General features: G+C 39.5%; 1 protein-coding gene across 1 annotated transcript in view; it reads right to left on the minus strand.

Moving 5' to 3' along the window:
- Positions 1–18954: 18954 nt before the first annotated feature.
- The window catches only part of Ctr1A (Copper transporter 1A), a 32137-nt gene continuing 24466 nt past the window's right edge, over positions 18955–26625 (minus strand). Inside the window, exon 4 of the mRNA XM_080278746.1 lies at positions 18955–19396. Within this exon, the coding sequence (XP_080134872.1) occupies positions 19195–19396 (202 nt within the window). The 3' untranslated portion in view covers positions 18955–19194. The remainder of the gene's footprint in view (positions 19397–26625) is intronic.

Below are 26625 nucleotides of genomic sequence, written 5' to 3' on the forward strand. Positions count from 1 at the left end.
CCTGGTGTGCAGGAAACCAGTTTGCCTGTCACTCAGTGTACAGTCACCCATAAACAGAAGGAAGAGGAGAGAATGAAGGAAAGAAAGACAAAAGAGGAAAGAACGAAGAAAGGAAAGGGCAGTCACCTGATAGCAACACTACATCGAGTGAGCAAGAAGTGATGCCTAATGAACTTCCTAGAGTCTCAGATCTACTGTTTAGTGTTGTACTTCTGATAATCTGCTGAAGAAAACTGGTCCCGTATATTTCTCTACTACAGAACTGAAATTATTCTAAAGGCATTAAAGATTTTAAAAACTAAAAATTGACCTCTAAATGCAGCAGAGGCACTGTCTTGAATTGCAGTGCTTTGAATTCAAGTATGATCATATGATGTTAATTTGTTACCTGTCATCTGTTCTCAGAATTGTACATCATACTCTCAGATTATGGTTTTAATATCAGTTTGACTGCACACAGTGATCTACTACTATCTGTCTACAGCCAGATGCCATAATCCCGTACAGGGTGGCCGTCTGACTTTGAGTTAGTTGTTTTACAGAGAGTCACTAACCCTCTGCCAACCCATTTGTTGACACATAGGGAACACGTTTGGGTTGGTTATATGGTTACCGCACAGTGTTGGAAATGGTCTCCTGGCATGCAGGAAACCAGCAGTCTTGTCATTCAATGTAAAGCCACCTGAAAAGGAGAGAAGAGTAATAAAAAGTGACAGGAAAGATGGGAGATACAGGATGAGAGGAGGGAAGACAATATTACATTAATATTGTGTACTCACTTATGTTCAGTACTGAGAAAGACAAAATATCAGACTGTAAGAAATCATGGCCATGTGAAGGGTATATATTCCTATCTGAAATTCAGTTTTGTGCTAAAATAAATGTACAGACTTTCAGTCTGGTAGTGGTATATATACTGTACTTTCTTCTGAGAATAATTAGATAAATTTTACCAGCAATTCCCAGTACACCCAACTCTACTCTCAAGGCATTAATACAGTATTTATTTTCTCATTTAAGTGCACTTGAGTGATGTGTAATGAGAACTGCATAAACCTCTCCGTGAAGTACTGTAGTAGTAGTATTAGTAGCTGTTCCCTAGGCAGTCTGGCCAAACAGCCCCGTGTCCCTAAGGAAGGCCACAGCCAAGACTGGGCTTTCCCACAGAACTCTCAAGGAGTGTATGTTGTGTTGTTGGCACAGGTGATTGTATGCAATGCAGTCTTCTATAATGTGCTTAATAGTACGGGGAGCTGTGTTGCATCCTGGACAGGCATCAGCGACTGAATCATCTAGCCTCTTCTGATAACTCAAGAGGGCTGGATGATGCCCACATCTCAGCCTGGCCAGGTGGACCCTCTCCTCACGAGGGAGGTAGGATTCAAAGGGGTGGATATCAGGAGGCCGTGCATGCATCTGTGCGTTGTCTTTGAATGAGGCAGCGAGTGATTTGAGCATGGATTTGCTTGCAGGCGAGAGGCAGAGGGAGATGACAGTATTTGTGTATGATAACGTGTGCTGGGTGTTGTTTTGATGTTCCTTGGTACGTGTGGATGTGCTTCCATGTAGTGTAGTGGATGGTGTGAATTTGTGGAGGCTGCAGCAGAATTTGTGTGCCTCTCATATCTAGATGATCCTTAACTTTGAAGACTGGTAGTAGCTGTGCTGCCTGTGATTATTTTCAGGGCCTCCTTCTGAGATTAGAAGCCCAAGCAGGGCATGAGTAATTCATCAATGAACGTATATATTGTTTGTATACTGCGGTGGTGTTTCTTTGTTGTGTCCAAATGTTGTATGGGCATGTGACCTTAGGGCATTGAGGCTTGATGTTATTTTATTAATAATGTTTGTGATAAGTTGTTTAAATGACACTGATGTACTGTGTGTGTGTGTGTGTGTGTGTGTGTGTGTGTGTGTGTGTAATTGTATCTTTACAGGAATGAGTCAAGCTCGTACTGTCCCGTGTCTTAAACCATATTTATCATACATATCCTTAAATTTGTGAATTGTTTTGGCACACACTATTTCATTCGGTAGTGCATTCCACTGATCAATTGCTCTGTTTGGGAAACTGAATTTCCTTACGTCTTTATCACCTCTCTTCATATGCAGTTTTTTGCAGTGTCCTCTTGCTGATGCTTCTCCATATGTTAAGTAATCATTTATGTCTATTTTCTCCTTCCCTGATATGCACTTATATTGCATTATCATGTCACCTCTTTTCCTTCTCCCCTGAAGTGTTGGTAGATTCAGTTTATTTAGTCTTTCTTCATAGCTTAGGTCCCTTAAGCTTGGTATCTTGTAGCGGCCCTTTGAATTTTTTCAATCTTGTCTATGTGCTTTTTGAGATAAGGACTCCAGACTACTGATGCATATTCCAGGGTTGGTCTAATGAATGATGTTATTATCCTTCTTAGCATGTATTTACCTATTTGTATTTACCTATTTGTAGCATACAGGAATTGAGCAATGCTCGTGTTGTCCTGTCTCCATATCCACATTTATCAAGTCTACCTTCACACACATGAATGTTTTTCTCATGCACCACCTCTTTGTCTAAGTCGTTCCTTACACACATGAATGTTTTTCTCATGCACCACCTCTTTGTCTAAGTCGTTCCAAATATTTAAGAATATACCTAATTGTGATATACACGGAATGTACTATGCTCGTGGGTTTCCGTCGCTGTTTCTCAGTAAGTCGAATTTAACTTTAAACTCGTTTAAGTTTTTAGACTGGACGATCTCTTTGTCCAGGCTATTCCATAAGTCTATACTTCTGTAAGGAAAGCTATATTTCTTGATATCCTTCAAGCAGCTTGACTTTTTCAATTTCATTCCATGTCCTCTTGTTGCTCTCTTATCCCATACAAACAGATCTTCTTTGTCAATTTTATCTACTCCCACCATGGTCCTGAACACCGCAATCATGTCTCCCCTCTTTCTCCTTTCCTCTAACGAAGGCAAATCCAGTTTTTCCAGCCTCTCTCTGTATGACAGGTCTGTCAGACTGGGGACCATCTTGGCTGCTGTTCTTTGTATTCTCTCAATCTTCATTTATGTATGTGAATGCTACTCTCATATTTGCAAGCAGTGTATACATGTTCCGTACCTTCTCGCTGATGTGGTCAGCCGGAGATAGTCTGTTATTGATAATCACACCTAGGTCTTTCTCTCTTTCTGATGTGTATAGGGTTTTATTTCCTAACTTATATTCCCAATCAGGTCTTTTTCCACTTTTACCAAACTTGATTACATGACACTTGTCCACATTGAATTCCATATGCCATGTACTACTCCATTCATGAAGTTTATTTAATTCTTCTTGTAGCTCTTTACAAGAGTCTGTGTTAGTAATTCTCCTTTGTATTTTTGCATCATCTGCAAACATATTCAGATAGCTCTCATTTCCAGTATTACTGTTTATATCATTTATATACACTAAAAACATGATTGGTGCCAACACTGAACCCTGTGGTACTCCACTAGTCACGTCTTTCCATGATGAGTAGTTTCCTCTTAGTACTGTTCTCATTTCTCTTTTTATGAGAAAGTCTTACATCCAACAAAACAGTTTGCCTCGAATTCCTCCTTGATGGTACAGTTTCCATAAAAGTCTTTGGTGTGGTACTGTGTCAAAAGTTTTCTTGAAATCTAAATAGATACTGTCCACCCATCCTTCCCTTTCCTGTATTGTGCTTGTTACTCTGTCATAGTAGCTCAACAGATTAGTAACACATGATTTTCCTTTTCTGAAACCAAACTGTCTTTCTGTTATCATACTGTGTTCTTCTAGATGATTTACCCAATCTTTTCTTATAAGCTTTTCTAATACCTTGCTTACAACACTGGTCAGTGATACTCGTCGGTAGTTGAGTGGATTTTGTCCATTTCCTTTCTTGTGTGTGTGTGTGTGTGTGTGTGTGTGTGTGTGTGTGTAATTCACCGGGTCGGTCAGGATCACTTGATGGTCGTGATCGTCAGCTTTTACCCTCCCGGAAGGGAGCTGAGAGCTCATATAGTCCGATCTAAGGGCAAGGCTGTGACCTTCACACACCCACACACCCGTCCCCTTGCTCAAGGGGGACAGTAACCACCCACTTCGTCAGTGAAACTTTTCGCAACCTGAGCGAGGCGCGAACTCCCGTCCACCAGTTGGCAGGCGAGAGCGTTACCACTGCACCAGTCTTGCATCCAACAAAACAGTTTGCCTCGAATTCCTCCTTGATGGTACAGTTTCCATAAAAGTCTTTGGTGTGGTACTGTGTGAGAAGGGTCACTATAGATTTGGCTGGGGCTATACTCAGTCTGTTTGAGGTGAACCATTCGTGTAGTGTGTTGAGGTAAGGTTGGAGGACATGTGCTGCTACTGGTATGTTTGCATTCTGGTGCGTACATGCAAGTGTTTTGTCGTCTGCATAGGAAGCTATGTGTATCTGTGGGGTGTGGGTATGTCATGCATGTATAGGTTAAAGAGTGTAGGAGACAGAAAAGATCCTTGAGGGACACCGTTTGTGAAGTTTCTGATATTCGATGGCTGACCAGCCATCTTTTTGTGTTATTGTGCATGTCTGTGTTGAATATTTTGTTTGTGAGGTTATGGCAGGGGATGGCATCAAAGGCTTTGCTAATGTCTAGAGTGTCTAGGAGTGTTCTTTGTGGTGGCCTAGCTGAATTAATGCCATCCAAACCTCTTATGTAAGAAGAGTGATTGTGGAATGTAGTGGCCTAAAACCATGTTGTGATGGGGCTATGGAGATGTGAGGTGTTACTACTTGTAATACTAGTCTTTCAGTGACTTTAGAGGGGGTGCAGAGGAGTGTAATGGGGAGGTGTAAGGAAGGCCACATCAGGTCTTTGTTGGGTTTGGGGGTAGTGATGATAGTACTCTGCTTCCAGATATTAGGTATTTTGTGTGAGTAGCTGTAGTTTGATATATTGGTGAGTGCTTGTATGCCTTGTGGTCCAAGATGTTTAACCCGAGGCGTCCCGTGAACGTATGGGTACGTCGCAATGTTTTGTCACAGCTAGACCCATCGAAGTACTGGTATGTCATGCAATTGCAAGGTTCATAATTTGCACAATTTTCAATTTTCGCGTGTGATTTTTGGTACGTATACACGGGACACCTTCCTCTACAAGATGCCAGGCAGGGACAATGCCTTACCCCACATGACCCCCCACCTCCCCGCACATCATTGTCTCGTCAATTCACCTGTTACCAGCGACCTGTCCAATAAAGACATTCAGGGCCAGAGTGATTCCCCAATTGATGACAATGTGGAGAACAAAGTTTACTTAGCATCAGAGGAAGAAACAGTCAGAGATGATCAGGTAATGTCACCAAAAAAAGTCAGGTATGTTGATGTGTTAGTGAATGAAACAATGCTTATATTGCCTATATTTCTGTTTGAAAACCAATATACTCTCGTACTACACATAAATTCGTACCAAATAAATAAATAAATACCGTCTATGATTGGTGAGGAATAGTTACCCTCCCATAGAACTCGTTTTCTTTGGAGCCAGCCTGATAGAAAACCCAGTAAGGTAAGGAGCACTTCTACCTGTATCGAGTATTTTAAACCTCAGGTGAGCTATTTCTCTTCGAAATTTCTATGTTTCTCACCAAAAGCGGAGGTTTGAGCCAAAAAAATTTTTTTCCAAAATTGGTCGGGATTGGGGGGGAGTCAGTGATGGAAAATCGGTCGGGACAGGGCAGGTTAAGGTGTATATTGCTTATGTTGTCTGGGTCCCACAGGCAGATAAGTGCTTAAGGTTGCTAATGATGTGCTTCGTCTGGTTGTAAGTGTAGGGTGCTGTCTGGGTCTGTGGGGAACTCTCTCTTGCATTTGGATGACACTTCGGTCGTCGCTATGGGGGTTTCAATGACTGACATGTGAAAAGTGACTGATGAGAGTGTTTGCTTGTTGTCTGTTTGACAGTATGGTGTCTCTTGTTGTGATGGCTGCATGTGACAGTGTAGTGCTGCTGTGGCTGTTGAAGCGAAGTTATTACTAATGGTGCAACCCCAGACCCATCTGAATGTGAACAGAGCAGTCCATAGGCTGAAGCTGCCTTCTGCACTCAATCATCCACTCAGCAAAGGATAGGGAAGAAGCTAAGAGGCATTTGTGTAACCAGGCAGCAGTGCCACCTGATTATATCAGTGCCACAATGGAAAGGTGTTCCTCACCAGTACCCAAATGAAGTAAATGCCATACACAGTTTCACTTACACTCATTATAACACATGGCAAACACGATCCCATGTTTCATATAACTGCTTATAAAGAACAGAAACAGGCATAATTGCATTATGGCTTTTTTACTGTAATCTACACCAAAGAACAAAGCACAATGGTATGTGAGACATAAGTGAATGTCCTGTGTTAGCTTCTTGGCAGTATCTGAAAAAACTTTCCTGTTCTCTTCCACTCAGTAAAAGCAAAGTTTATTGATAAAGTATGTATATATTACATTAAAAAATTATATAAACTCTAGTGTCAACAAAAATACAATTCAGCAGATTATACTGTGTGTGTGCATATATATATATATATATATATATATATATATATATATATATATATATATATATATATATATATATATATATATATATATATATATAATAAACTATGACAATTAGGCCATCAAGGATATGTACAGTGTGTGACCTCTGTAAAAACACAATAGTATGAGGGTAACTTAAGTGGCATATAGTACTGTACTGTACATTGCTCAGTGATCAATAACCAAAATATCTGCCTTAAGGTCTTTAACACGGTGATGTCTTTTCCAGTTTATTCATGCTCTTTCCAGACAATTTACTAAGCTTGGAAAAGATTTTTGAACTGGAAAGGTTAGACAGACCCTTCATTTACACCTTCACCACAAGAGGTCATCCCTAAACTGAACAGAGTTGTCTGGAGGTAGCAAGATCAAACCTCGAAGGAAAAATTACCTATTCCACACTGGCTATCACAAGATACACTGGGAAGCCTCTAATAGTCACAGTGAAATCAATAACAGATATCACTGGATTCAAAGGGTTATCATTTTACCATGTACAGTATATGCAGCTTCATTATCCAATCAAGGATACAAGAGTGCTGTTGTGCTTGGTTCCTACCTCTTCCTTACTAATATATAATGCATATTACACATGATACTATACTCTCTTTTATGACAACATATTTCTAGTATTTACACAGCTTGCCTTAGTAGTATACAAGATGTTTCAGACAAGATGGAAGATGACAACTGGGTGTGAAAAATGAGAACATCGAAGGTAGGGTGGTGAAAGGCAGACCAAAAAAGATCTGGGACGAGGTCATAGAGGCTACCAGACATCAAACAGCATGGACAGCTGCCATTACATGGCCAAGGATGACACATGCAAGCATGTTGAAGCCTTTATACGGGAAATGAAACAAAATGATGAATAGATGTACTCTATTATGCAAAAAAAAAAAAAAAAATGCAGAGGAGGAAGCAAGATCATAGAATCTCCAAAGCCACTCAAAACATAACCCATATCATCACCATAATATATCAATAATGCCAAAACCAATTACAGTACAATAAAATATGTGCATCAGCATATACTTTTAGTCTAAGAAGTGTTGCTCTGTAGTGTTAAAATACTAAAGCACTGCAAAACCAATAACATACTGTTGCAGGAAAGCTAATCCTGTACTACAAATTCATCATCATCACCAAATCCTGTATTGCCACATGAGGAGTGTAGGAGCTTTGGGCTAGGCAAGTGGTCCAGATATGTAAGATGAGAGTGACCATCCTCACTCATCCCTGAGTGGCATTAAGTAATCAATAAACCCCAACCACCCCTTGGATAGAAACCTGCACAGGCTCAATCTGACTGGAGTGCCTTAATTACCCACTAAACCACCAGGCACCATAATCTGGTTATATGGTTACCACCCAGTGTTGTAAATGGTTTCCTGGTGTACAGGAAACCATTTGGCTTGTCACTCAGTGTAGAGGCACTCGTAGACAAGGAAGGGGAAAGAAAGAGGGACACGAGGAAGAAAGGAAAGAAGGAGGGAAGAGAGGAAAGAGCAGCCACCCAGGAGCTGCACTATATTGTGCGAGTGAATCTAATAAATTATATTTATTCTAACTTTTCACTATCTTAAGATGTAATGAATCTCAACTTTCAATATGGTTGTTATCACATGCCACTGACCATTACAATATAAGTCATGCACTGAGTAAATAGAGTACAGGTGTATACAGTATATATGAAGAAACCGATTATTTCATTACTGGCAATACACTATTACCATACAGTACAGTACTTTTTAATCTCTCCATTATGTATACTCCTTGCTTATTATATGCTTGCTACTACCAGGCAGCTATATTCAGACTGGAGAGACTTTTGAAACTCAAAGAATTAAATACAGCCTTTATTAACCCCTTCAATATTATGGGACACTCCTCAGCTGAATACGAATGGCTGGTAATAGCAAGATTATATATATATATATATATATATATATATATATATATATATATTCTGTATATAGACAGTATATATAGCACCAGACTGAAGAAGTTAAGAATTGCACCATACAGTGAGGACAAATACTTGGCATATACTGTATGCACTTAGTTACCCACAATAAATCCTTCCATCATGTCATATTTTTTCCTCCTGTAGCTAAACATACAATTTTATGTAGACTGGGGAAAGCCTTCAATGCAGGCAGGTTAGAAATTACCATAGTCATCCTGACCTCTTTCCCCACCTGGGGATGAGGTAAGGTAAGATAACAAGGGAAAAAAAATCTGAAAGCAGAACTAACAGCAGCATGCCCAGTGAAATTGGCAACACAATCATTCACACATCATTTATGCCCCTGGATTCACGGTACACTTCACAAGATCCTTTCTAACATGAACAAAACTGCTGGTGGCAATAAGTATAAAAATATGTCATGGTGCAAAAGGAGTAGGAAGCTCTATAGCACTATAGCACTCCATTCAGTACATCACTGAGTATGCTGGCTCACTTCACACCAAACTTTTACTTCCTAAATCTTCTTGCAATGCAGAAAACAAACTGATATAGAGCACTAATGTTACATGTATCCACGATAGTTAAATGGAGATATTCACTGAGATTGTGGCAGAAGGAAGGGTGCAAGGAATAAATGTGTTGGGAGAGTTGAATGATTCTTTGATCACGAAGGAGGAAGTGGAGAAGGCAGTAAAGGAGATGAAAACAGGGAAAGCTGCAGGTATGGATGGGTGTGCTGTGGAATGCCTGAAGGGTGGTGGAGTGACTATTGTTGACTGGTTAGTAAGATTGTTGAATGTGTGCTTTGTGAAAGGTATGGTGCCAATTGCCTGGGCAAGTGCTTGTGTGGTCCCGTTGTATAAAGGTAAGGGTGATAAGTATGAATGTACTAGCTTTAGGGGTATAAGTCTGTTGAGTGTTGTAGGTAAGGTTTATGGCAGAGTGTTAATTATGAGAGTTAGAGAAGGTACAGAGGGAGTGATTGGTGATGAGCAGTGTGGCTTTAGGAGAGGGAGGGGATGCGTGGATCAGGTGTTTGCTGTGAGACAAGTGTGTGAAAAGTATTTAGCGAAAGGCAAGGATGTGTCTTGGGCATTCATGGATTTAGAGAAAGCATATGATAGAACTGATAGGGAGGCTTTGTGGACTGTTTTAAGATTGTATGGACTTGATGGTAGGTTACTAAAAGGGGTGAAAAGTTTTTATGTAAATAGTAGAGCGTGTGTAAGAGTGGGAAATGATGTGAGTGATTGGTTTCCCGTGAGAGTGGGGCTGCGACAGGGATGTGTGATGTCGCCTTGGTTGTTTAATATTTACATGGATGGTGTTGTAAGGGAGGTGAATGCAAGAGTTTTAGGTGGAGGTCTGAGTCTGGTGAATGTTGATGGTGGAGAGTGGAATCTGAAGCAGCTGCTGTTTGCAGATGATACTGCACTGGTGGCTGATTCAGAGGAGAGATTGAGACAGTTGGTAGAGGAGTTTGGAAGGGTGTGTGAAAGAAGGAAATTGAAAGTAAATGAGAATAAGAGTAAAGTGATGAAGTGTACGAGGTTGGTAGATGGTAGGGGGATGAATATAGTTTTGAATGGCGAGTTGCTTGAGGAGGTAGTGTTTTAAATATCTAGGGTCACATGTTGCTGTGGATGGAAGAATAGATGCAGAGGTGAAGTTTCGAATAAATGAAGTAGGAAAGGTGCTGGGAGGAATGAAAAAAGTGTTTAGATGTCGTTCGCTTAGAATGGATGTAAAGAGAAGGTTGTATGAGGGTGTTGTGGTACCAACTGCGTTATATGGGGCTGAAACATGGAATATGGGTGTAGCAGAGAGGAAAAGTTTGAATGTAATGGAGATGAGGTGTCTGAGAAGTATGTGTGGAGTGACGCGTATGGATCGAGTGCTAAATGATGAAGTGCGAAGGAGAACTGGAGTTGTTCGGGAGATGGCTGGTAGAGTTTAGCAGAGGGTGTTGCGATGGTTTGGGCATATAGAGAGAATGGATAATGAGCGATTGGTGAAAAAGATAACTAGATCTGATGTGAGAGGTGTAAGGCTGAGAGGAAGACCATGAATAGGATGGACGGACAGTGTGAAGAGAGTGCTGGATGCGAGAGGGATGTCTGTTGAGCAAGGAAGAGTGGCTGTGCGTGACAGAAATAAATGGAGAGAATTTGTGAATGAATAAGTGATAACGCAGCCCTGAGGGGATATTCTCCCGCATTTGGTCTGATCAGCTAGTCAGGTCAGGTGCCGGTAAGGGGATGGGTCTGTTATGATGTGGCAGGGGTAAACCAGCTCTGCTGTCGGGCCCTGGTGCGGATGTCACTGATTGCATTGCGCAGTTGACCCTTGTGCGGTGTGGTGCGGTGAGGATCTGTCCGTTCTCCCCTTTGGGGCTAAGATGCGAATGAATGTGTTTGAATGGATGAGTAAATGGGGAGTGTGTCGTCCTGTCTCGGCTACCTCCCTTTCCTTGGGGGAAGCAGCCTAGGTGTATAGATAGATAGACAGATAGATAAAATATGGTGACTACACTTCAGATATCTGAGTTACAGAAGTGTGAGAGTGTTCTGTGGGCATGTATAAGTCTAATGTGTTATACATGGTAACTCACTATTATTTTTCATACAGTTTTTCAAGATACGTAGGGTTATAATACCAGCACTGTATATAATAATCAGTTCATCCATTTTCACAACAATGCTGAATGTGATCAAATGTCCTTTTCCTCATTAGTCTAACTTCAAATTTTATTCAGTAAAGCCACATTTACCCCTTTCCTTTTTGATAGCAAAAATTGTGTTACACGCAATGGCTATAATGGAGTATTCTCGAGCTACACAGCATATTATATTTTCATTTTTGGTACTGCAAACATCCCCATTCAACACCTCTTAATTTTTCCAGTAGCTATTCCCTTTCAAAAAGGTGATATTCTACCACTAAAATCCTGTACAGCATTGTATCAGTGCTGGGCTACTATTTCCCTGCCAAGTCATATCATAGGTTGACCAAAGAATGAGAAAGCTAATGGTACAAAGACAATTACCCCTCGCGTTACCAATCGACGCAGGCTGCATCCAACCGTGAGCAGGTACTTGGGACACAGTCCTGGTCACCCAAGACCACACTTTGAGAGACCCCCCATCACCGTGCCATTCCCGCGCATTCGAAAGTTCATAAACAATTTATCCTCACACCATTATTTATGCTTCGATAATCTTAATTTTTTTTTCATCGTAATCCTGAATAAATGTACTTGATTATGGTGTTGTAAAAAAGATCAGCTGAATGTAAATTATGGCTTAATTTATTTTTTTTTGCTTCAGTTTTTTTTCAGTTTTTTCACATAGAAATATAATTTTTATGGCAAATGTTACTGAGAAAAAGTTATAGGGAATTTATTTGGTTACATTTTGGTGTATAAAAAATTACTGTAGGTCAATTAGGGCCAACTTTATGAATCGTGAAAGAAAATTATCTTAAGCTCGAGCAAGGCTAGTAGCAGACTGACTTGGGCAGTGGGGTGACGCTGGGTGCGGGGTGGGTTGAGTGCAGTGGAGGAATACATGGGGACGCAAGTAGTGCTTTGTTCTCATCCAGAAATGGATGCAAAATCATTCCATAACCAAAAAAAACAGGGGCCATTTCATTCGACGCAACCAGCGTCAAATGGTAACAAGCAGTTGAAATGTGCGCAGACGCAAACTGCGTCAACTGGTAATGAGTGCATGAAATTTGCACCGCACCCATAAACACGAAAGGGCTAATGACCATTACTTAAAGAAAGAAAAGTCAAGAGCTGCCACCTAGTTGAGTGGCAGTTAACATAATACACTTAAAAAGGAATATAAAATTTATTTGTATTGTAGGAAAACTGATGAAACAAAAGTTCCTCAACTTCTAACTTCATTTTCCAGCCTAAGGTGTCATATGTATTACACAACACACACAATCAACCCATTCATTCATTCATCTTTATATCCAACCAAATATAAGTAAGTTGAAGTAGATGATAACTCCCCACGGAAGTAAATTACAATACCAAGAGATAAGGATGTATATATATATATATATATATATATATATATATATATTATATATATATATTTATATTTATATACAGTAAAATCTCAAATTTCAATGGACATACAGTATGTACCCAAAAATCGCATTTATTTTCAAAACATCGAAATTTAAACTGAACTTCTTATGGGAAAAATTTGTTTGGGTCCAGGGCCTCCAAACCTAACTACCTAAAATCATGATATTTTGCCCACTTCCCCCGTAAACTTTATGAACTATAATTGTGGTTAAGTAACTGTAGTTCTGCATTGTACTGCCATACTGTCAGCAAATGTATACATGGTGTATTTCTGCCCCTTCCTGTACTGCCATTTCTCCTTTGGCTGCAAAGATTTAGAGGTGCCAGGCTGCTCTCGTACATCACCACTGCTACCCAAAGAACCATTCTTGAAACAGGTAGGTTGTGACAAAAATACAAAGAAAATACATACAACTAAATTGCAGTGAAATGCATGTCCACATATGGATAGGTTCTTATTTTTTTTTATAATTTTCCTTCACTTCTAGCATTTTGGTTCACATCAAAAATATTATCTTTGCTTGTTTTGGTTGGAGTCTGGCCCTGACAGCACATGTTACATTCGATATTAGGTTAGGCTCATACTTTTTCTTATAATTTTCCTTCACTTCTAGCATTTTGGTTTGCATCAAACATATTATCTTTGCTTGTTTTGGTTGGAGTCTGGCCCTGAGAGCATCGAAATTCGCGAATCTGCATCAAAAAGTAAGGTAGGCAGACCACTCCAAAATGCATCAAAATTTTATTCATCAAATTCTAAACCGTTGAAATTTGAGATTTTACTACCATTAAAAGTCCTCCAATCCGACCACCAATAATCCAAATATCCCTATTCTCCAAATTCTTCAGGACAATAATTTTTCAATATTTTCTGGGGGGTTTCTATTTTTCTGGGCTTTATCTAAGGGTTTATCTGCCTTGGACTTGGTCTTCAACTTGGGTGTACCTGCCTGCAACTATTCATCAACAGTTCTATGCATTCCGGTGAGTAAAATAATAAACAATGTTATTTTAAGTGTTTATTTAACCCCTTTACCGCAGGGTGTCACTTTCGTGATGCTCGGGACCAAGGGATCATACCGCGGAGCGTCACTTTTGTGATTCTGTGTTATTTTGAATTCGCCCGGGCTGTCAAGTGGTGGCTTGTATCATCTATCAGTACTACCAGTGTCCAGCTATGCTCAGTTCTGCTAATGTCACCTGTACTCCCATCCACTGTTGACAATTTAGCCATTTTTCTCCTCTCCTTGACTCCCCTCCTTACCTCCCCTCCATTACCCTCTCCTCCCGCCTGACCAGCTGCGCTGTGCTACACAAATCCTGGACGGATTTTTCTACTCATTTTATCCATTGAAATGTGCCCTTTGCCCTATTCTTATACCAAATAATATATAAAAGAACAAGAAAATGTAATTGATACAGCCATACATCTGGAATGGGCTAATTATCACCTGGCAACACCTCACGTGCACTAGTTTGCTAATTTTCCCTGTTTATTTCCCCTTGAAATATGCCGTATGACCTGTTCTCATAATAAAAATATACAGGTCTCCCTCATTTTACGACTGGTATGCGTTCCTAGAGAGGCAATCGTAAACCGAAATATCGTAAAGTGAAATTAAGGTTTAATGGGATAAATATGGATGCGTTCCTGGACTCGTGTATAAGGAACCCAAGACCCATACAAGTGATTTAATATGCAATAATAATGATGATGATGTTTTATGTATTGTAGAGTCGTGCTTGTCTCCCCAGCTTTCTTAATGTTGACAGCATGCTTTATAACAGTCGATACAGTTGCCTGTGCAAGACTCATGGAATGAGCGATGGGGTTTGCCCCCTCACCTGCTTTGTGCTGCTTCAAAATATTAAGCTTAGACTCCAGGGTTAAGGACGTTCTTGCTTTCTTTGGCTTCATATCACCAGCACCAGATGTTGCAGGGCGTTTACAAGACATCAAGGTGGTGGCACTAGGGGTGCAAAATATGAAGAACAGGAGAAATAGTAATATCATGGGCACTGATGCACACAGATGCACAGAGGTTGTATGCTGAACAAGCACGCGGGTGAGACTGGCAAAAGCGCGGGAAACTGTGTGGGTGGGGCGGGTATGCCACGCATCTCAGCTGATCTGCCTGTGAGTGCAGGATTTCCACATGCCCAATCGTAAATGCGAGGGAGCTCAATCATAAAATGAACACTTGGTACTAAAGAAGAAGGATCGTAAATGCGAAATAACGTAAAACGATACAACGTAAAACGAGGGAGACTTGTATATAAGAAAGGAAGGGAGAAGCCTAAGTGATATTAAATTCACTTAGAACTTTTTTTTTTTTTTTTTTTTTTTTTAATGTGTTCAACTCTGGGCATAGGCTTAAAAGCCTGCACTCAAGGCCCAGTAGTCCTCCTACATACATACACCTCTACATGTCACCACTTTGGTGCTAACACCCACCGACCATATTGAATACATGCTAGGGCTGTCTCATACAGGACTGGTGTATTGGTATTAGCGGGGGTATTTTTACGACATGTCGGTGGGTCTTCTGGTAGATCGGTAGTGTCTGATTTTTATGAAATTCAAATCCTCAAACTGTTCCCTGCCTCAGTCGGGATTTGAACCTGGGTCCGGTAGGATTGCAGGCCACCTCTCTACCAACTGAGCCACTGCCTTCCCCCTACCTAATTTATTATGTATTGTCTAGATTTCCTGCCAATCATTTCATAACGTATATATTAGCAGCTGTCACCACGCTGACACTGGCAACCCTTCACTGCCCCTAGGCCACAGCAATCAGATTACTGTCGTCTTTCAAGGTGAAACCATGTCGGATTCGCGCCTGTCCAATTCCGCCATTTTTTAGCCCCATGCAAAGGGCCCTGTGACCTCTACCCCTACTAAACCTCGTGTGGGAAGGGGTAAAGGGCTAAGTGACTCTGCTGTGGAATGTGAACTGGCTAATTTATCAATGATAATGATGGACATTGACTACGATCTTTCTGGTGACTCTAAAACAGTGCAAGTGGAAATGTAAATACAGTAATCACTCCAATATCCAACGTAATAGAGCCATAGGTAGGTCCGGATATTGGTTCTGTCCGGATATTGGTTCTGTCCGGATATTGGGCCCCAGCTTATGGACTTGTACTTATGGACCCTAACTCAGAGAAACACCTATACAACTCCCTCTGGACATGCATAGCACCTATTTAAGACCTAAATCACACCAATAAGGCACATAAATGACTGAAATAAATGCAAAAGAAACATAAAATGAGGGTTTAGAAGTAGGTTCATACAATAATAAACATTCTGGTGACTGGCTCCTGGACTGGTACTTATGGACCCTAACCTAGCCTAACTCAGAAAAACACCTTCCTACTGCACATACCTAGCTCCTAACACCCTATTCACACCAATAAAGGACATTAAAGAGTGAAATGAGGTAAGTATAGTATGGAAAAAAGTACAGTATGAAACATTCTTATGTCCGGATAGTGGGGATGTTCGGATATTGGGCGTCCGGATATTAGAGTGATTACTGTGTAAACCGCAAGTGAAAGCAATGAATGTAAATATAACTGAACAGTGGAAAATAGTTTTATAAGTTACTGCAAGTGACAGTGCATAACACAGTGTAAATTAAATAGAAATGTAAATAATGTAAATAAAATAGAGAATGTAAACAGAAATGTAAATAAATAGTACAGTACAGTAATATAAGAATACGAGTATAAATACTAGGAGTAATGAAAGTGAAAGTTTCACTCTAACATGTATAACTACTGGGAGTAATGAGTGAAAGTGACAGCTTCGCTCTCTACGCTAGTTTACAGAATGAGAAAGTGAATGCCTGGAGTGAAAATAAACTACTAGTACTGAAAGAAACTTATAGATAAATATTGTATATATAAATAAGTGTAATAAAGTACTAGGAATATAAAGTGTGAGTGTGTTTATAAATAATAAATGACAGCTCCGCCTCAGAATACCATCAGGGAACCAGCACGGGAGGAAAGCTCGTATGCACTCGTAATTTACATTGCTTTCACAGTGTTTTTTTTTTAGAATATGGATTCCAAACTACTTGAAATTCACAGAATAGTGTTTGTAGTTATAATATCAGGCAGTGGTAACCATATTACAGTGTATCGGGAAGTGTAAAGTGGAGACTTCGTTACCCAACTTCAGAAGTCTCCACAAGTCCTACGGTAGACGATGAAGGCTCAACAAACATCTCAGGAGAAAGCTGAAGGTATGTGCCATATGCTTATATAATTATAATATTCTAGGACTAATAACTTATTTTTGGCAAATATTTTAAAAAATTCAGTCAGAGCGCAATTATCCCCGCGGGACGCGCACGGCACACTCCCAACAACCCCGCGGTTAAGGGGTTTATGACCATGTATGTATTTCTAATATTTTCCGAGGTCCCTCCCAATAGTCCGAGAAAAACACTACCAGTAGTCCGAAAGACCCTAGGTCCTCTGTCATTTGGATTACTGGACTTTTACTGTACATTACAAACACACACACATACATATATATGTGTGTATATATATACAGGTGCTGTATATATATATATGTGTGTATATATATACAGGTGCTGTATATATATATATATACAAATTTTATATGCAGTAAGTACGCACAGTACGCGAGTTCACAGTATGTGAATCGCATAGTACGCAAAGACCTATTTTTTTTCCGAATTTTAGTGTATTTTTTTAATAGTATGCAAACTGAACTCGTAATAGGTGAGACGGCAACGAAGAGTGGCCCAAATCTGGGGTTACCCTGAGCACGCGACACTGCCATCTCAAGACGCAGAGCAGGAGACCACAGCAGAACAGCCAGCAGCACCAGTGACAGAGAGTGGAGACTTGTCAATGATGGGGATCAGCCGGGTACTGTGTGCCCTACATAAATTCAAGGAAGAACTCAAGGACAGCGAACACTGTTAGCTGCGAGTGCAGGAAGTGATGACTTCACTGGATAGAACCTTACACTACTACTAAGATAGGCACAACCAGGAGGTTAACAGAAGGAAGCAAACCCTCATCACCCATTACCTGCGGCCTCAAGAAAGTGAGGAATCACTCCCTTCAACATCAGAAGAACCATTTCCTGGGGAGGATCAAGAGGATGATGCAATGTCTGAGTGTCAGAAATAGACTTTGAAGGGTTTATGAATGAAGTGAGTGCATTAGCTAGTGAAAGTGTCGAAAGTGCTGGTGAGGAAGGTGGTGTGTCAGGTGGTGTGGTGGGTGGTGCAGGAGGTGCACGCTAGGTGCCTCACCCTGCTTCAGATCCCCTTCTTAAGACCATCAAGCCTGTTGTCCTCCTGGGTTAAGGTGAGCAGCCATTTTCTTGTTGGTTTAGTCAAGGCATATCCTTGTTGATTTAGTAAAGCCATAATCTTGTTGGTTTACTTTATCTTAGGTTATATGTCTTAGATAGTTTCCCTGTACAGTACAATACTTAGGTCTGAAAGGAGTCTCAAGGGTAACCAATAAAAGGGGGTGCCAGCCATATGTAATTTTTCCCATAAGTTTATATATTCACAGTACATGAATTCCTAGTACGCAACCTCCTCTGCTGCCCATCAACTCACGTCCTGCGAGTGCCTACTGTATTGATATATACATTATATATTATGTGTGTGTGTGTGGGTGTGTGTGTTTTGTGTTCATGAAAGTGATGATGCAATGAATACATGTGTTGTAAGTGTAAAGACAGCCATTTCCAATTTACCTTCCCCAGTTTTATTTTGTTTTGTGTGTGTGCTGGGAGATATAAATGTTGTGCTCTAGTAAGTAACAGGTATAAGTAACAGTTTGTACTGGTAATGATAAAGGATGATGACCTTCATTCTTCTCCTACCTGTAAGAGTGGCCAGTAATGCTGCCTCTTACTATGGAATGATGAGAACCAGAATGTCAGCCATATAATAAACAATGTCTTGACTTCACAGTGTCATAAAGTGTCTGAGGGGAAGAATTGCACCCACACATGGAATCTCTAAAAACACATTATCCATATGTAGGTACACAGCTGCCCACTAACATCAGGCATGTGTAAGGCAGCTGTTACAATACATAAATACATACTCTAACTATAGCTATTCTGTAGTAACAAAGAAAATAAAACAGAAGTGCTTTTCAAGTCAATAACAATCTTCAAATACTTAGTCCGTTCTTTACATCAGTAAAGACTTCTGTCTCTCACAAACTGAATCATTCATCTGTAATTACTGTACTTTTTCATACCAAGATTATTTTTTTATATCGATAATATCGGCAGGCCTGACATTACAGAAAATTGGTTAGAACTGATGGAATGGCGTACAGTTTCTGAGTTTTATCAAAATAATATGCCAACCAAAGTCACATGTAAGCTGACTACATGTGACTGAATGAAATATGGTTCCAGATTTTTGGTCAAACAGTTAAAGGTAAATAGCAAAATTGATACACTTCTTGTACAGCGAAAAAAGACTAAGTAGTCCTACAGGTGCTATGTGATGTTACCATTCACCACCATTAATGACAGTGTTCCGTGATATCAACAACGACAGATTTCCGCCAACCGAAGAGGAAGTAGCCCACACCAGCCCCAAATACAACTGCCAGACACAGCCACACATTGTAGGTCATGAAGATCAGCATAAGGAGATATGACACAACCATCTGAATGACATGGAGTAGCGTCTGGATGAAGTGGTCACGGCTTAACATGCTCATCCTGTGTGGGGGGTAAAGGCAGACAAAAATGAGAGAGAGAGAGAGAGAGAGAGACAGGAGTGTGTGTGTGTGTGTGTGTGTGTGTGTGTGTGTGTGTGTGTGTGTGTGTGTGTGTGTGTGTGTGTTCTTACCTAATTGTATCTTTACAGGAATGAGTCAAGCTCGTACTGTCCCGTGTCTTAAACCATATTTATCGTACATATCCTTAAATTTGTGAATTGTTTTGGCACACACTATTTCATTCGGTAGTGCATTCCATTGATCAATCGCTCTGTTTAGGAAACAGAATTTCCTTACGTCTTTATCACCTCTCTTCTTATGCAGTTTTATGCAGTGTCCTCTTGCTCATGCTTCTACATATGTTAAGTAATCATTTATGTCTATTTTCTCCTTCCCTGATATGCACTTATATAGCATTATCATGTCACCTCTTTTCCTTCTCTCCTGTAGTGTTGGCAGATTAAGTTTATTTAGTCTTTCTTCATAGCTTAGGTCCCTTAAGCTTGGTATCCATCTTGTAGCGGCCCTTTGAACTTTTTCAATCTTGTCTATGTGTTTTTTGAGATGAGGACTCCAGACTACTGATGCATATTCCAGGGTTGGTCTAAAGAATGATGTTATTATCCTTCTTAGCATGTCTTCATTTATGTATGTGAATGCTATTCTCATATTTGCAAGCAGTGTATACATGTTCCGTACCTTCTTGCTGATGTGGTCAGCCGGAGATAGTCTGTTATTGATAATCACACCTAGGTCTTTCTCTCTTTCTGATGTGTATAGGGTTTTATTTCCTAACTTATAATCCCAATCAGGTCTTTTTCCACTTTTACCAAACTTAATTACATGACACTTGTCCACATTGAATTCCATTTGCCATGTACAACTCCATTCATGAAGTTTATTTAATTCTTCTTGTAGCTCTTTACAAGAGTCTGTGTTAGTAATTCTCCTTTGTATTTTTGCATCATCTGCAAACATATTCAGATAGCTCTCACTTCCAGTGTTACTGTTTATATCATTTATATACACTAAAAACATGATTGGTGCCAGCACTGAACCCTGTGGTACTCCACTAGTCACTTCTTTCCATGATGAGTAGTTTCCTCTTAGTACTGCTCTCATTTCTCTTTTTATGAGAAAGTCTTGCATCCAACAAAACAGTTTGCCTCGAATTCCTCCTTGATGGTACAGTTTCCATAAAAGTCTTTGGCGTGGTATTGTGTCAAAAGCTTTCTTGAAATCTAAATAGATACTGTCCACCCATCCTTCTCTTTCCTGTATTGTGTTTGTTACTCTGTCATAGTAGCTCAACAGATTAGTAACACATGATTTTCCTTTTCTGAAACCAAACTGTCTTTCTGTTATCATAATGTGTTCTTCTAGATGATTTACCCAAGCTTTTCTTTTAAGCTTTTCTAATACCTTGCTTACAACACTGGTCAGTGATACTGGTCGGTAGCTGAGTGGATTTTGTCTATTTCCTTTCTTGAATAAGGGGACAATATTTGCTTTTTTCCAAATATCAGGTAGTTTACCTTGACTCAAAGATTTCTTGAAAATTAAAAATAATGGTTTACTTAACTCCTTTGCACATTCTCGTAGTACCCAACATGAAATTTCATCAGGACCATTTGCTTTTCCTCTGTCTAATCTACTTACCTCCTGTATTACTTTTTCTGCTATTTGTATATCTGGTAGTATGTGTGGACATGCATGTTCCACATAGTCCCTCTCAAAATTTTTTTCTTCTGTAAAAACTAATTGGAAATTCTTATTTAGTGCTTCACAAATATCTTTCTCTTGTGTATAAGTGATTCCCTCGTCCGTAATGGATTGTATTATATCTTTTACTTTGGTTTTGCTTCTGATGTAGCTGTAAAACAGCTTTGGTTGACCACTACTTTTATTTATTATATCCTCCTCAAACTGTTTTTGGGCTTCCCTCCTTATTCTTGTATAATCATTTCTTGCCTGTTTGTAATTATTATACGCCCTTTCACTATTGTGTCTTCTGTATCTATTCCACAACAAATCTCTTCTTTCTTTTGATTTTTTACATTCTGTATTGAACCATTTCTGTATTTTCTTATCTGCTTCTTTGTGCTGTGGGATGTACTTCTGGACTCCTATTTCATAAAATTCACAGAAGTTTTTATATACAGCATTTAAATCTTGTCCTCTAAGCTCATTTTCCCAATCAACTTCTAAGAAATACTTCTTTAGGTCTTGATAATTTCCCTTTTTATAGTTTAGGCTCTTTTTGTAACTGTCATTGCTGTTAACTATGTCATATGCTATCCTGAAGTTATAATTTAGTACTGCATGATCGCTTTTGCCGAGTGGAGGGTGATATATTAAACTGTCAGTATCATTTTCTTGCCTAGTAAATATTAAATCTAGCACTGAAGGTACATCAAGTCCTCTTTTTCTGGTGGTTTCCCTCACATGTTGCGTTAGGAAAAACTCTTGCACGAGATCCAGGAGCTTTCGGTCCCAACAGCTTTCTTGGCTAATTATATCTAAAGTATTTCAATTTATATTTGAATTAAAATCCCCAGTTAGTATAATTCTTTCTGATTTCTCTTCCATTTTATGTAGTAATGATCTTAAACTCTGAATTGTACTCTCTGCCAGGTCCTCATATTCATCTCTTTCCCATGTGTTTGATATGGGTGGCATGTACAAATTGGCTACAATTACTTTCCCTTCAGATGTGTTGATCTCTATTGCAATTAGTTCTACTTGTGATGGTATATCTAGTTTTATTTCATTGACTTTTAGATTTTCTTAGTTAATATTATAATTCCACTTCCTTTTTTTAAATTTCTGTCTCTTCTCCATATACTGTATTCCTCTAAGTTTAGTATGTCATTGGATATCCTTGGTGTTAATTTTGTTTCAGTTAGGCATATTATTTATGGTTCATTTTCTCTGACATAATCATTCATCTCTAGTAATTTAGATACCATTCCATCCACATTTGAGTACATCAACTTTATCATCTTGTTTATATACTTGTCATGACATGGTTTTACTACCTTCCTCCTTTTTATTCCATCTTGTTTGTATACCACTTTCGTACCTGCAATCCTATTACTTTGTAAAAAAATTTCTTCTTCTCCTCTTCTGATCTTCCCTCATTTTTTGTTTTTGCTTCCTCCCTTTTCTCTTTTAGTAATTCCAGTTCCTCTTGTGTTAGGCATCTTTTTATCCATACATTTTTTAACTCCTCTTTTTCCATAAGATTCTTTGCATTTTTTAGTATCTCTTCCACAGTGTTTACACTCTGGAAAGTCACCTTTAGAGGTCTTGTCTTGCTTTTCTCATATTTCCCTAACCTTTTGTGTTCCTCTATGTCTTTACTACAGATTTCCTCTGATACTTCTTTCAGTAAGCTCATTACATTTGCCATCTCCTTTTTGTCTCTTGTGATCTTGTTTTTTACTTCTTCCTCTTCTACACCAGTGATTACTATAGATTTGTTTATATCTACTGAATCTCTGACTAATTTTGGATTGTTTTGGATTATTCTTTTCACTTCCTGTTTAATGCTTTTTTCCTCCATCCTTGTTTCTAAGTCTTTCTTTACTTTCACCATTTCAGCATACGTGGTTTCCACATCATTTTTGTAGCTTTGTACAGCTTCATTCACCTGTGTTATATTTTCCTCAATATCACTACTCTGGTCTATAAGACTGCTTGCTTGCCTAATTGTCTCTGTGTCATTTTTGAACTCTTCCATAACACTCTTGTGATTGACTACTGTACTTGCCATTTCACTCATTTTCTTCCTAAGTGTACTCAATTCCACTGTTAGTTCACTGATGGTTGTGTCTTTCTTGTTGGCCTCCCTTCCTAGTTTTCTATTTCTTCCTTTTGCAAGTGCATCTGCTTCTTTATTTCATCAATTTCATTTTTGAAAGCCATTTCAAGTTTGTGTACACGTTCAACCAGTCTATTGTGAGTCTCCACTTCAACCAGTTCTTGGTAGAAATCATCATTTTGCTTTCTACCTTTATCCCTTTTCTTTTCCAAATTTGCTTTACTAAAGTATGTATCCATTTTGCAATACTAAAAGTACAGAGTATGTACTTACATTCCCCATGCTGCTGTAGTCTAAACAAACCTCAGATGACTGAGCGCATTCTTTCGTCTTGGTTCTCTTTTCTGTTTGAACAAGTCTTGTTTAAACTTTTTTTTTTTCTTTTAATAATGAAAAATCATTTAGTCTAACCTGGTACAGAGCTTGACTCATACAAAGATACTAATTTAGGTAATGCCACTGGCCGTGTTGGTTCGGTACGGAGCTCCGATGTCGCACGTCTGCCTCGATTGACTCCGTGTGTGTGTGTGTGTGTGTGTGTGTGTGTGTGTGTGTGTGTGTGTGTGTGTGTGTGTGTGTGTGTGTGTGTGTGTGTGTGTGTGTGTGTGTGTGTGCACGCACACACACACGCACACACACAAGCACACACACACACACACACACACACGAGCGAGTGTTCGTGCATGCATGTGTGCCCATGTGTGTGCGATGTAACTAGGGGAGGGAAAACAAGGGTACAGGAAAGAGTGTGAAGAGACGGAGAAATAATAACAGAGATGCAAGGGGAAGGTAAGAGGGAGGGATGAAGAGCAAAAGGAGGATGGAGATGCATATCAGAGAAAGGACCAAGGAACGATGAGACAGGGATGGCTTTTCAGTTGTGCACATACAAAAAACTACAAAATACATGAAATGAAAAACTACAAAATAGAGAAAAATAGGTTATTAAAAATAAAAAGATTTTAAATAAAATATTAAATCAATTATAACTGCAAAAATACCCTCAGTCTATGGGGACATCATACCTATATTCTACAAATACTGTTCTGTGCAGAAAATTTAAACATGAGAATATCAGGAAATACCCAAGTCAATTGCTGCCACAAACAATATGCAACCAGGCAACATGCACATATATTATCCACTCACCCCTTGAATCAGGTGATATAAACTACTGATTTATTCTTGCTATGTATACTTCCGTATGACTTTATTCAGTTTTAGACCTTTAGTAAAACAAGGTAATGGACTTTTTTCCTCTCAATGCAAGGACAAAGGGAGTAAAAGTCAAAATCCTAAAAAGTTCTTCCCTCCATGGCAAAAGTACATAAATGACAGCCAACTTCAGTATATGTTCATTATGCCAGACTCTAACCTGAACAGTTCAAAAGTCTCACCAAAACTGAATAAAATATTCTGACGACAGCAAGAATAATAGCAAGACTACAACATTCTACCGAAGGGGTTAAAGTTTTCGACACACAATGACAACTTTAACAGTACACAATCAGCTTGGAAAATCAAATATGGAAATAGGCATCAAGAAAAGGAGAGACACTACATCCATCAATACTTTAAGAATTTCACATATAGTCACTCTAAATCAATAATGGTGTGAATGCTTCTTTACTATAATATTGTCTAAAAAAACAATATTAATATACTGCAGTAAACAATAAAACACCTCCATTCTTGATGTCTCTTCAATTAATACTCATACTTTGAAAATCCTGTTAATCTATTGTATGCATGCTTGCCATCATAGCTAATAAAGAAATTACTACATGCACAAACAGAGATATCATTTCTATTGAAGCTTAGAGCAACCAGCCATCAAGGTACCATAATCTAGAAGGTAATAGCAAGTCAGTGAGCAGCAAGACATTCCAAGAGATGCCAAAAGTTAAATAAGAAGAACCATGAAAGACTCAGGGAGGAGAACAGACTGAACACAATGGAAGGAGGAGAGAAAAACACAAAAACAACAGAGAGGGAAATAGAAGTACAGTGGAATCCCCTAAATCACGGCTTTATGAGACTGAGCACATGCTGTGATATGAGAATTCCATAAGTTTAAAATAACTAATCTTATGGGCAAAATTATGCGGAAAATTACTTACGGGTCTGTCATATCAAAAAAGTTGCCCCCCCTTACCCCCAAACTTATTTCAATATGGTGTGAACACTAACCACCTGGGAAAGAAATTAATAAAGCATATCTAATGAGAATGAACAGTATTGTAAGATTCTTATCTGGGTCTGAGTCACGATATTGTTTGAACTGATGGGGGAAGGGGGAGGGGTTCCAAGGCTTGAGGCAATCTGCGGGCTCTCAGCATGAGGTGAGTGTGCTGCTGCCTCATGCTTCCACTCTGTGCTGCTTCCCTCACATCAACCTCCCTCACGAACCCCTCAAAGTCCAATGTGGAAAAACCTGAAGCAGTATCACTGTCACCCTCAGCTGCCTCCACATCATCATGAGTGTCATAGATTCGCTGAGAATAATTCTTTACCAAACGGGTGTGGCCTTTCCATATTTTCTATTTAAATGAGTCTTTCACAGGTTACTTGTTATTATTCCTGGATTACCACAGCACTTACCTCCGAAAGTTATACTGTAAATTATGATTCAGAATGCGTTATACACTGACGTGTCCAGTCGGAGTAGTGGCTGATAAACAACATAGCCAGGTGGAGAGATTGTCAGCAAACACTGCTGTGGGTGACTTGCCCACTTCCTTAAATAGCCCAAAATAGATACAGTAAAACCTCTACAATTCATCATCCTTCAAGTCAGAAACCTCTACAACTTGGGAAGGCTCCAAAATATTCTATCTATCTATAGCCCGACGCCCTAATCCCGCAAAGGGTGGCTGCAGACAAAACGCCTCCAAGTCACTCTGTCACCCACCATTTGACTCCCCTCCCCCCAAACTCACCCCCCCCTCCCTCATATACCTCTCAACTCCATCCCTCCACCTCATCCTCAGTCTACCCCTCCCTCTCCCCCCCTCCACCTCACCTACATACACCCTCTTAGTCAGTCTTTCATTCTCCATCCTCTCCACATGTCCAAACCACCTCAGTGTATTTTTCCTAATCTTTTCAACCAAAAAAAAAATCAAAAAATCAAAATTCAAAAATTCCCAAAAATGCCCAAGTGAGAGGAAGAGAATTGGCAAAAATCCCCCCAACTCGGTAAGATGCCGAGTTGTACAGTAATGTTTAAGTGTTTAGTATTTAGTTCCCCAGTATAGTACAAGTGATAAATACATTACAGTAATGGCCTTTATAGTGTTAATTGTGCTTTACATAGTGTACAATGTCAAGTACAGTACAGTAAAGGTGTGCCCAAAAGTGATCTTGAGCCCCTCTAACACCTCCAGAAAATACCAAAAGTCCTCCTT

Source organism: Coenobita brevimanus, chromosome 74 (genome assembly GCF_032717465.1).
Source record: "Coenobita brevimanus isolate Jiangsu-jjx chromosome 74, ASM3271746v2, whole genome shotgun sequence".
In the NCBI taxonomy this organism is placed as follows: domain Eukaryota; kingdom Metazoa; phylum Arthropoda; class Malacostraca; order Decapoda; family Coenobitidae; genus Coenobita; species Coenobita brevimanus.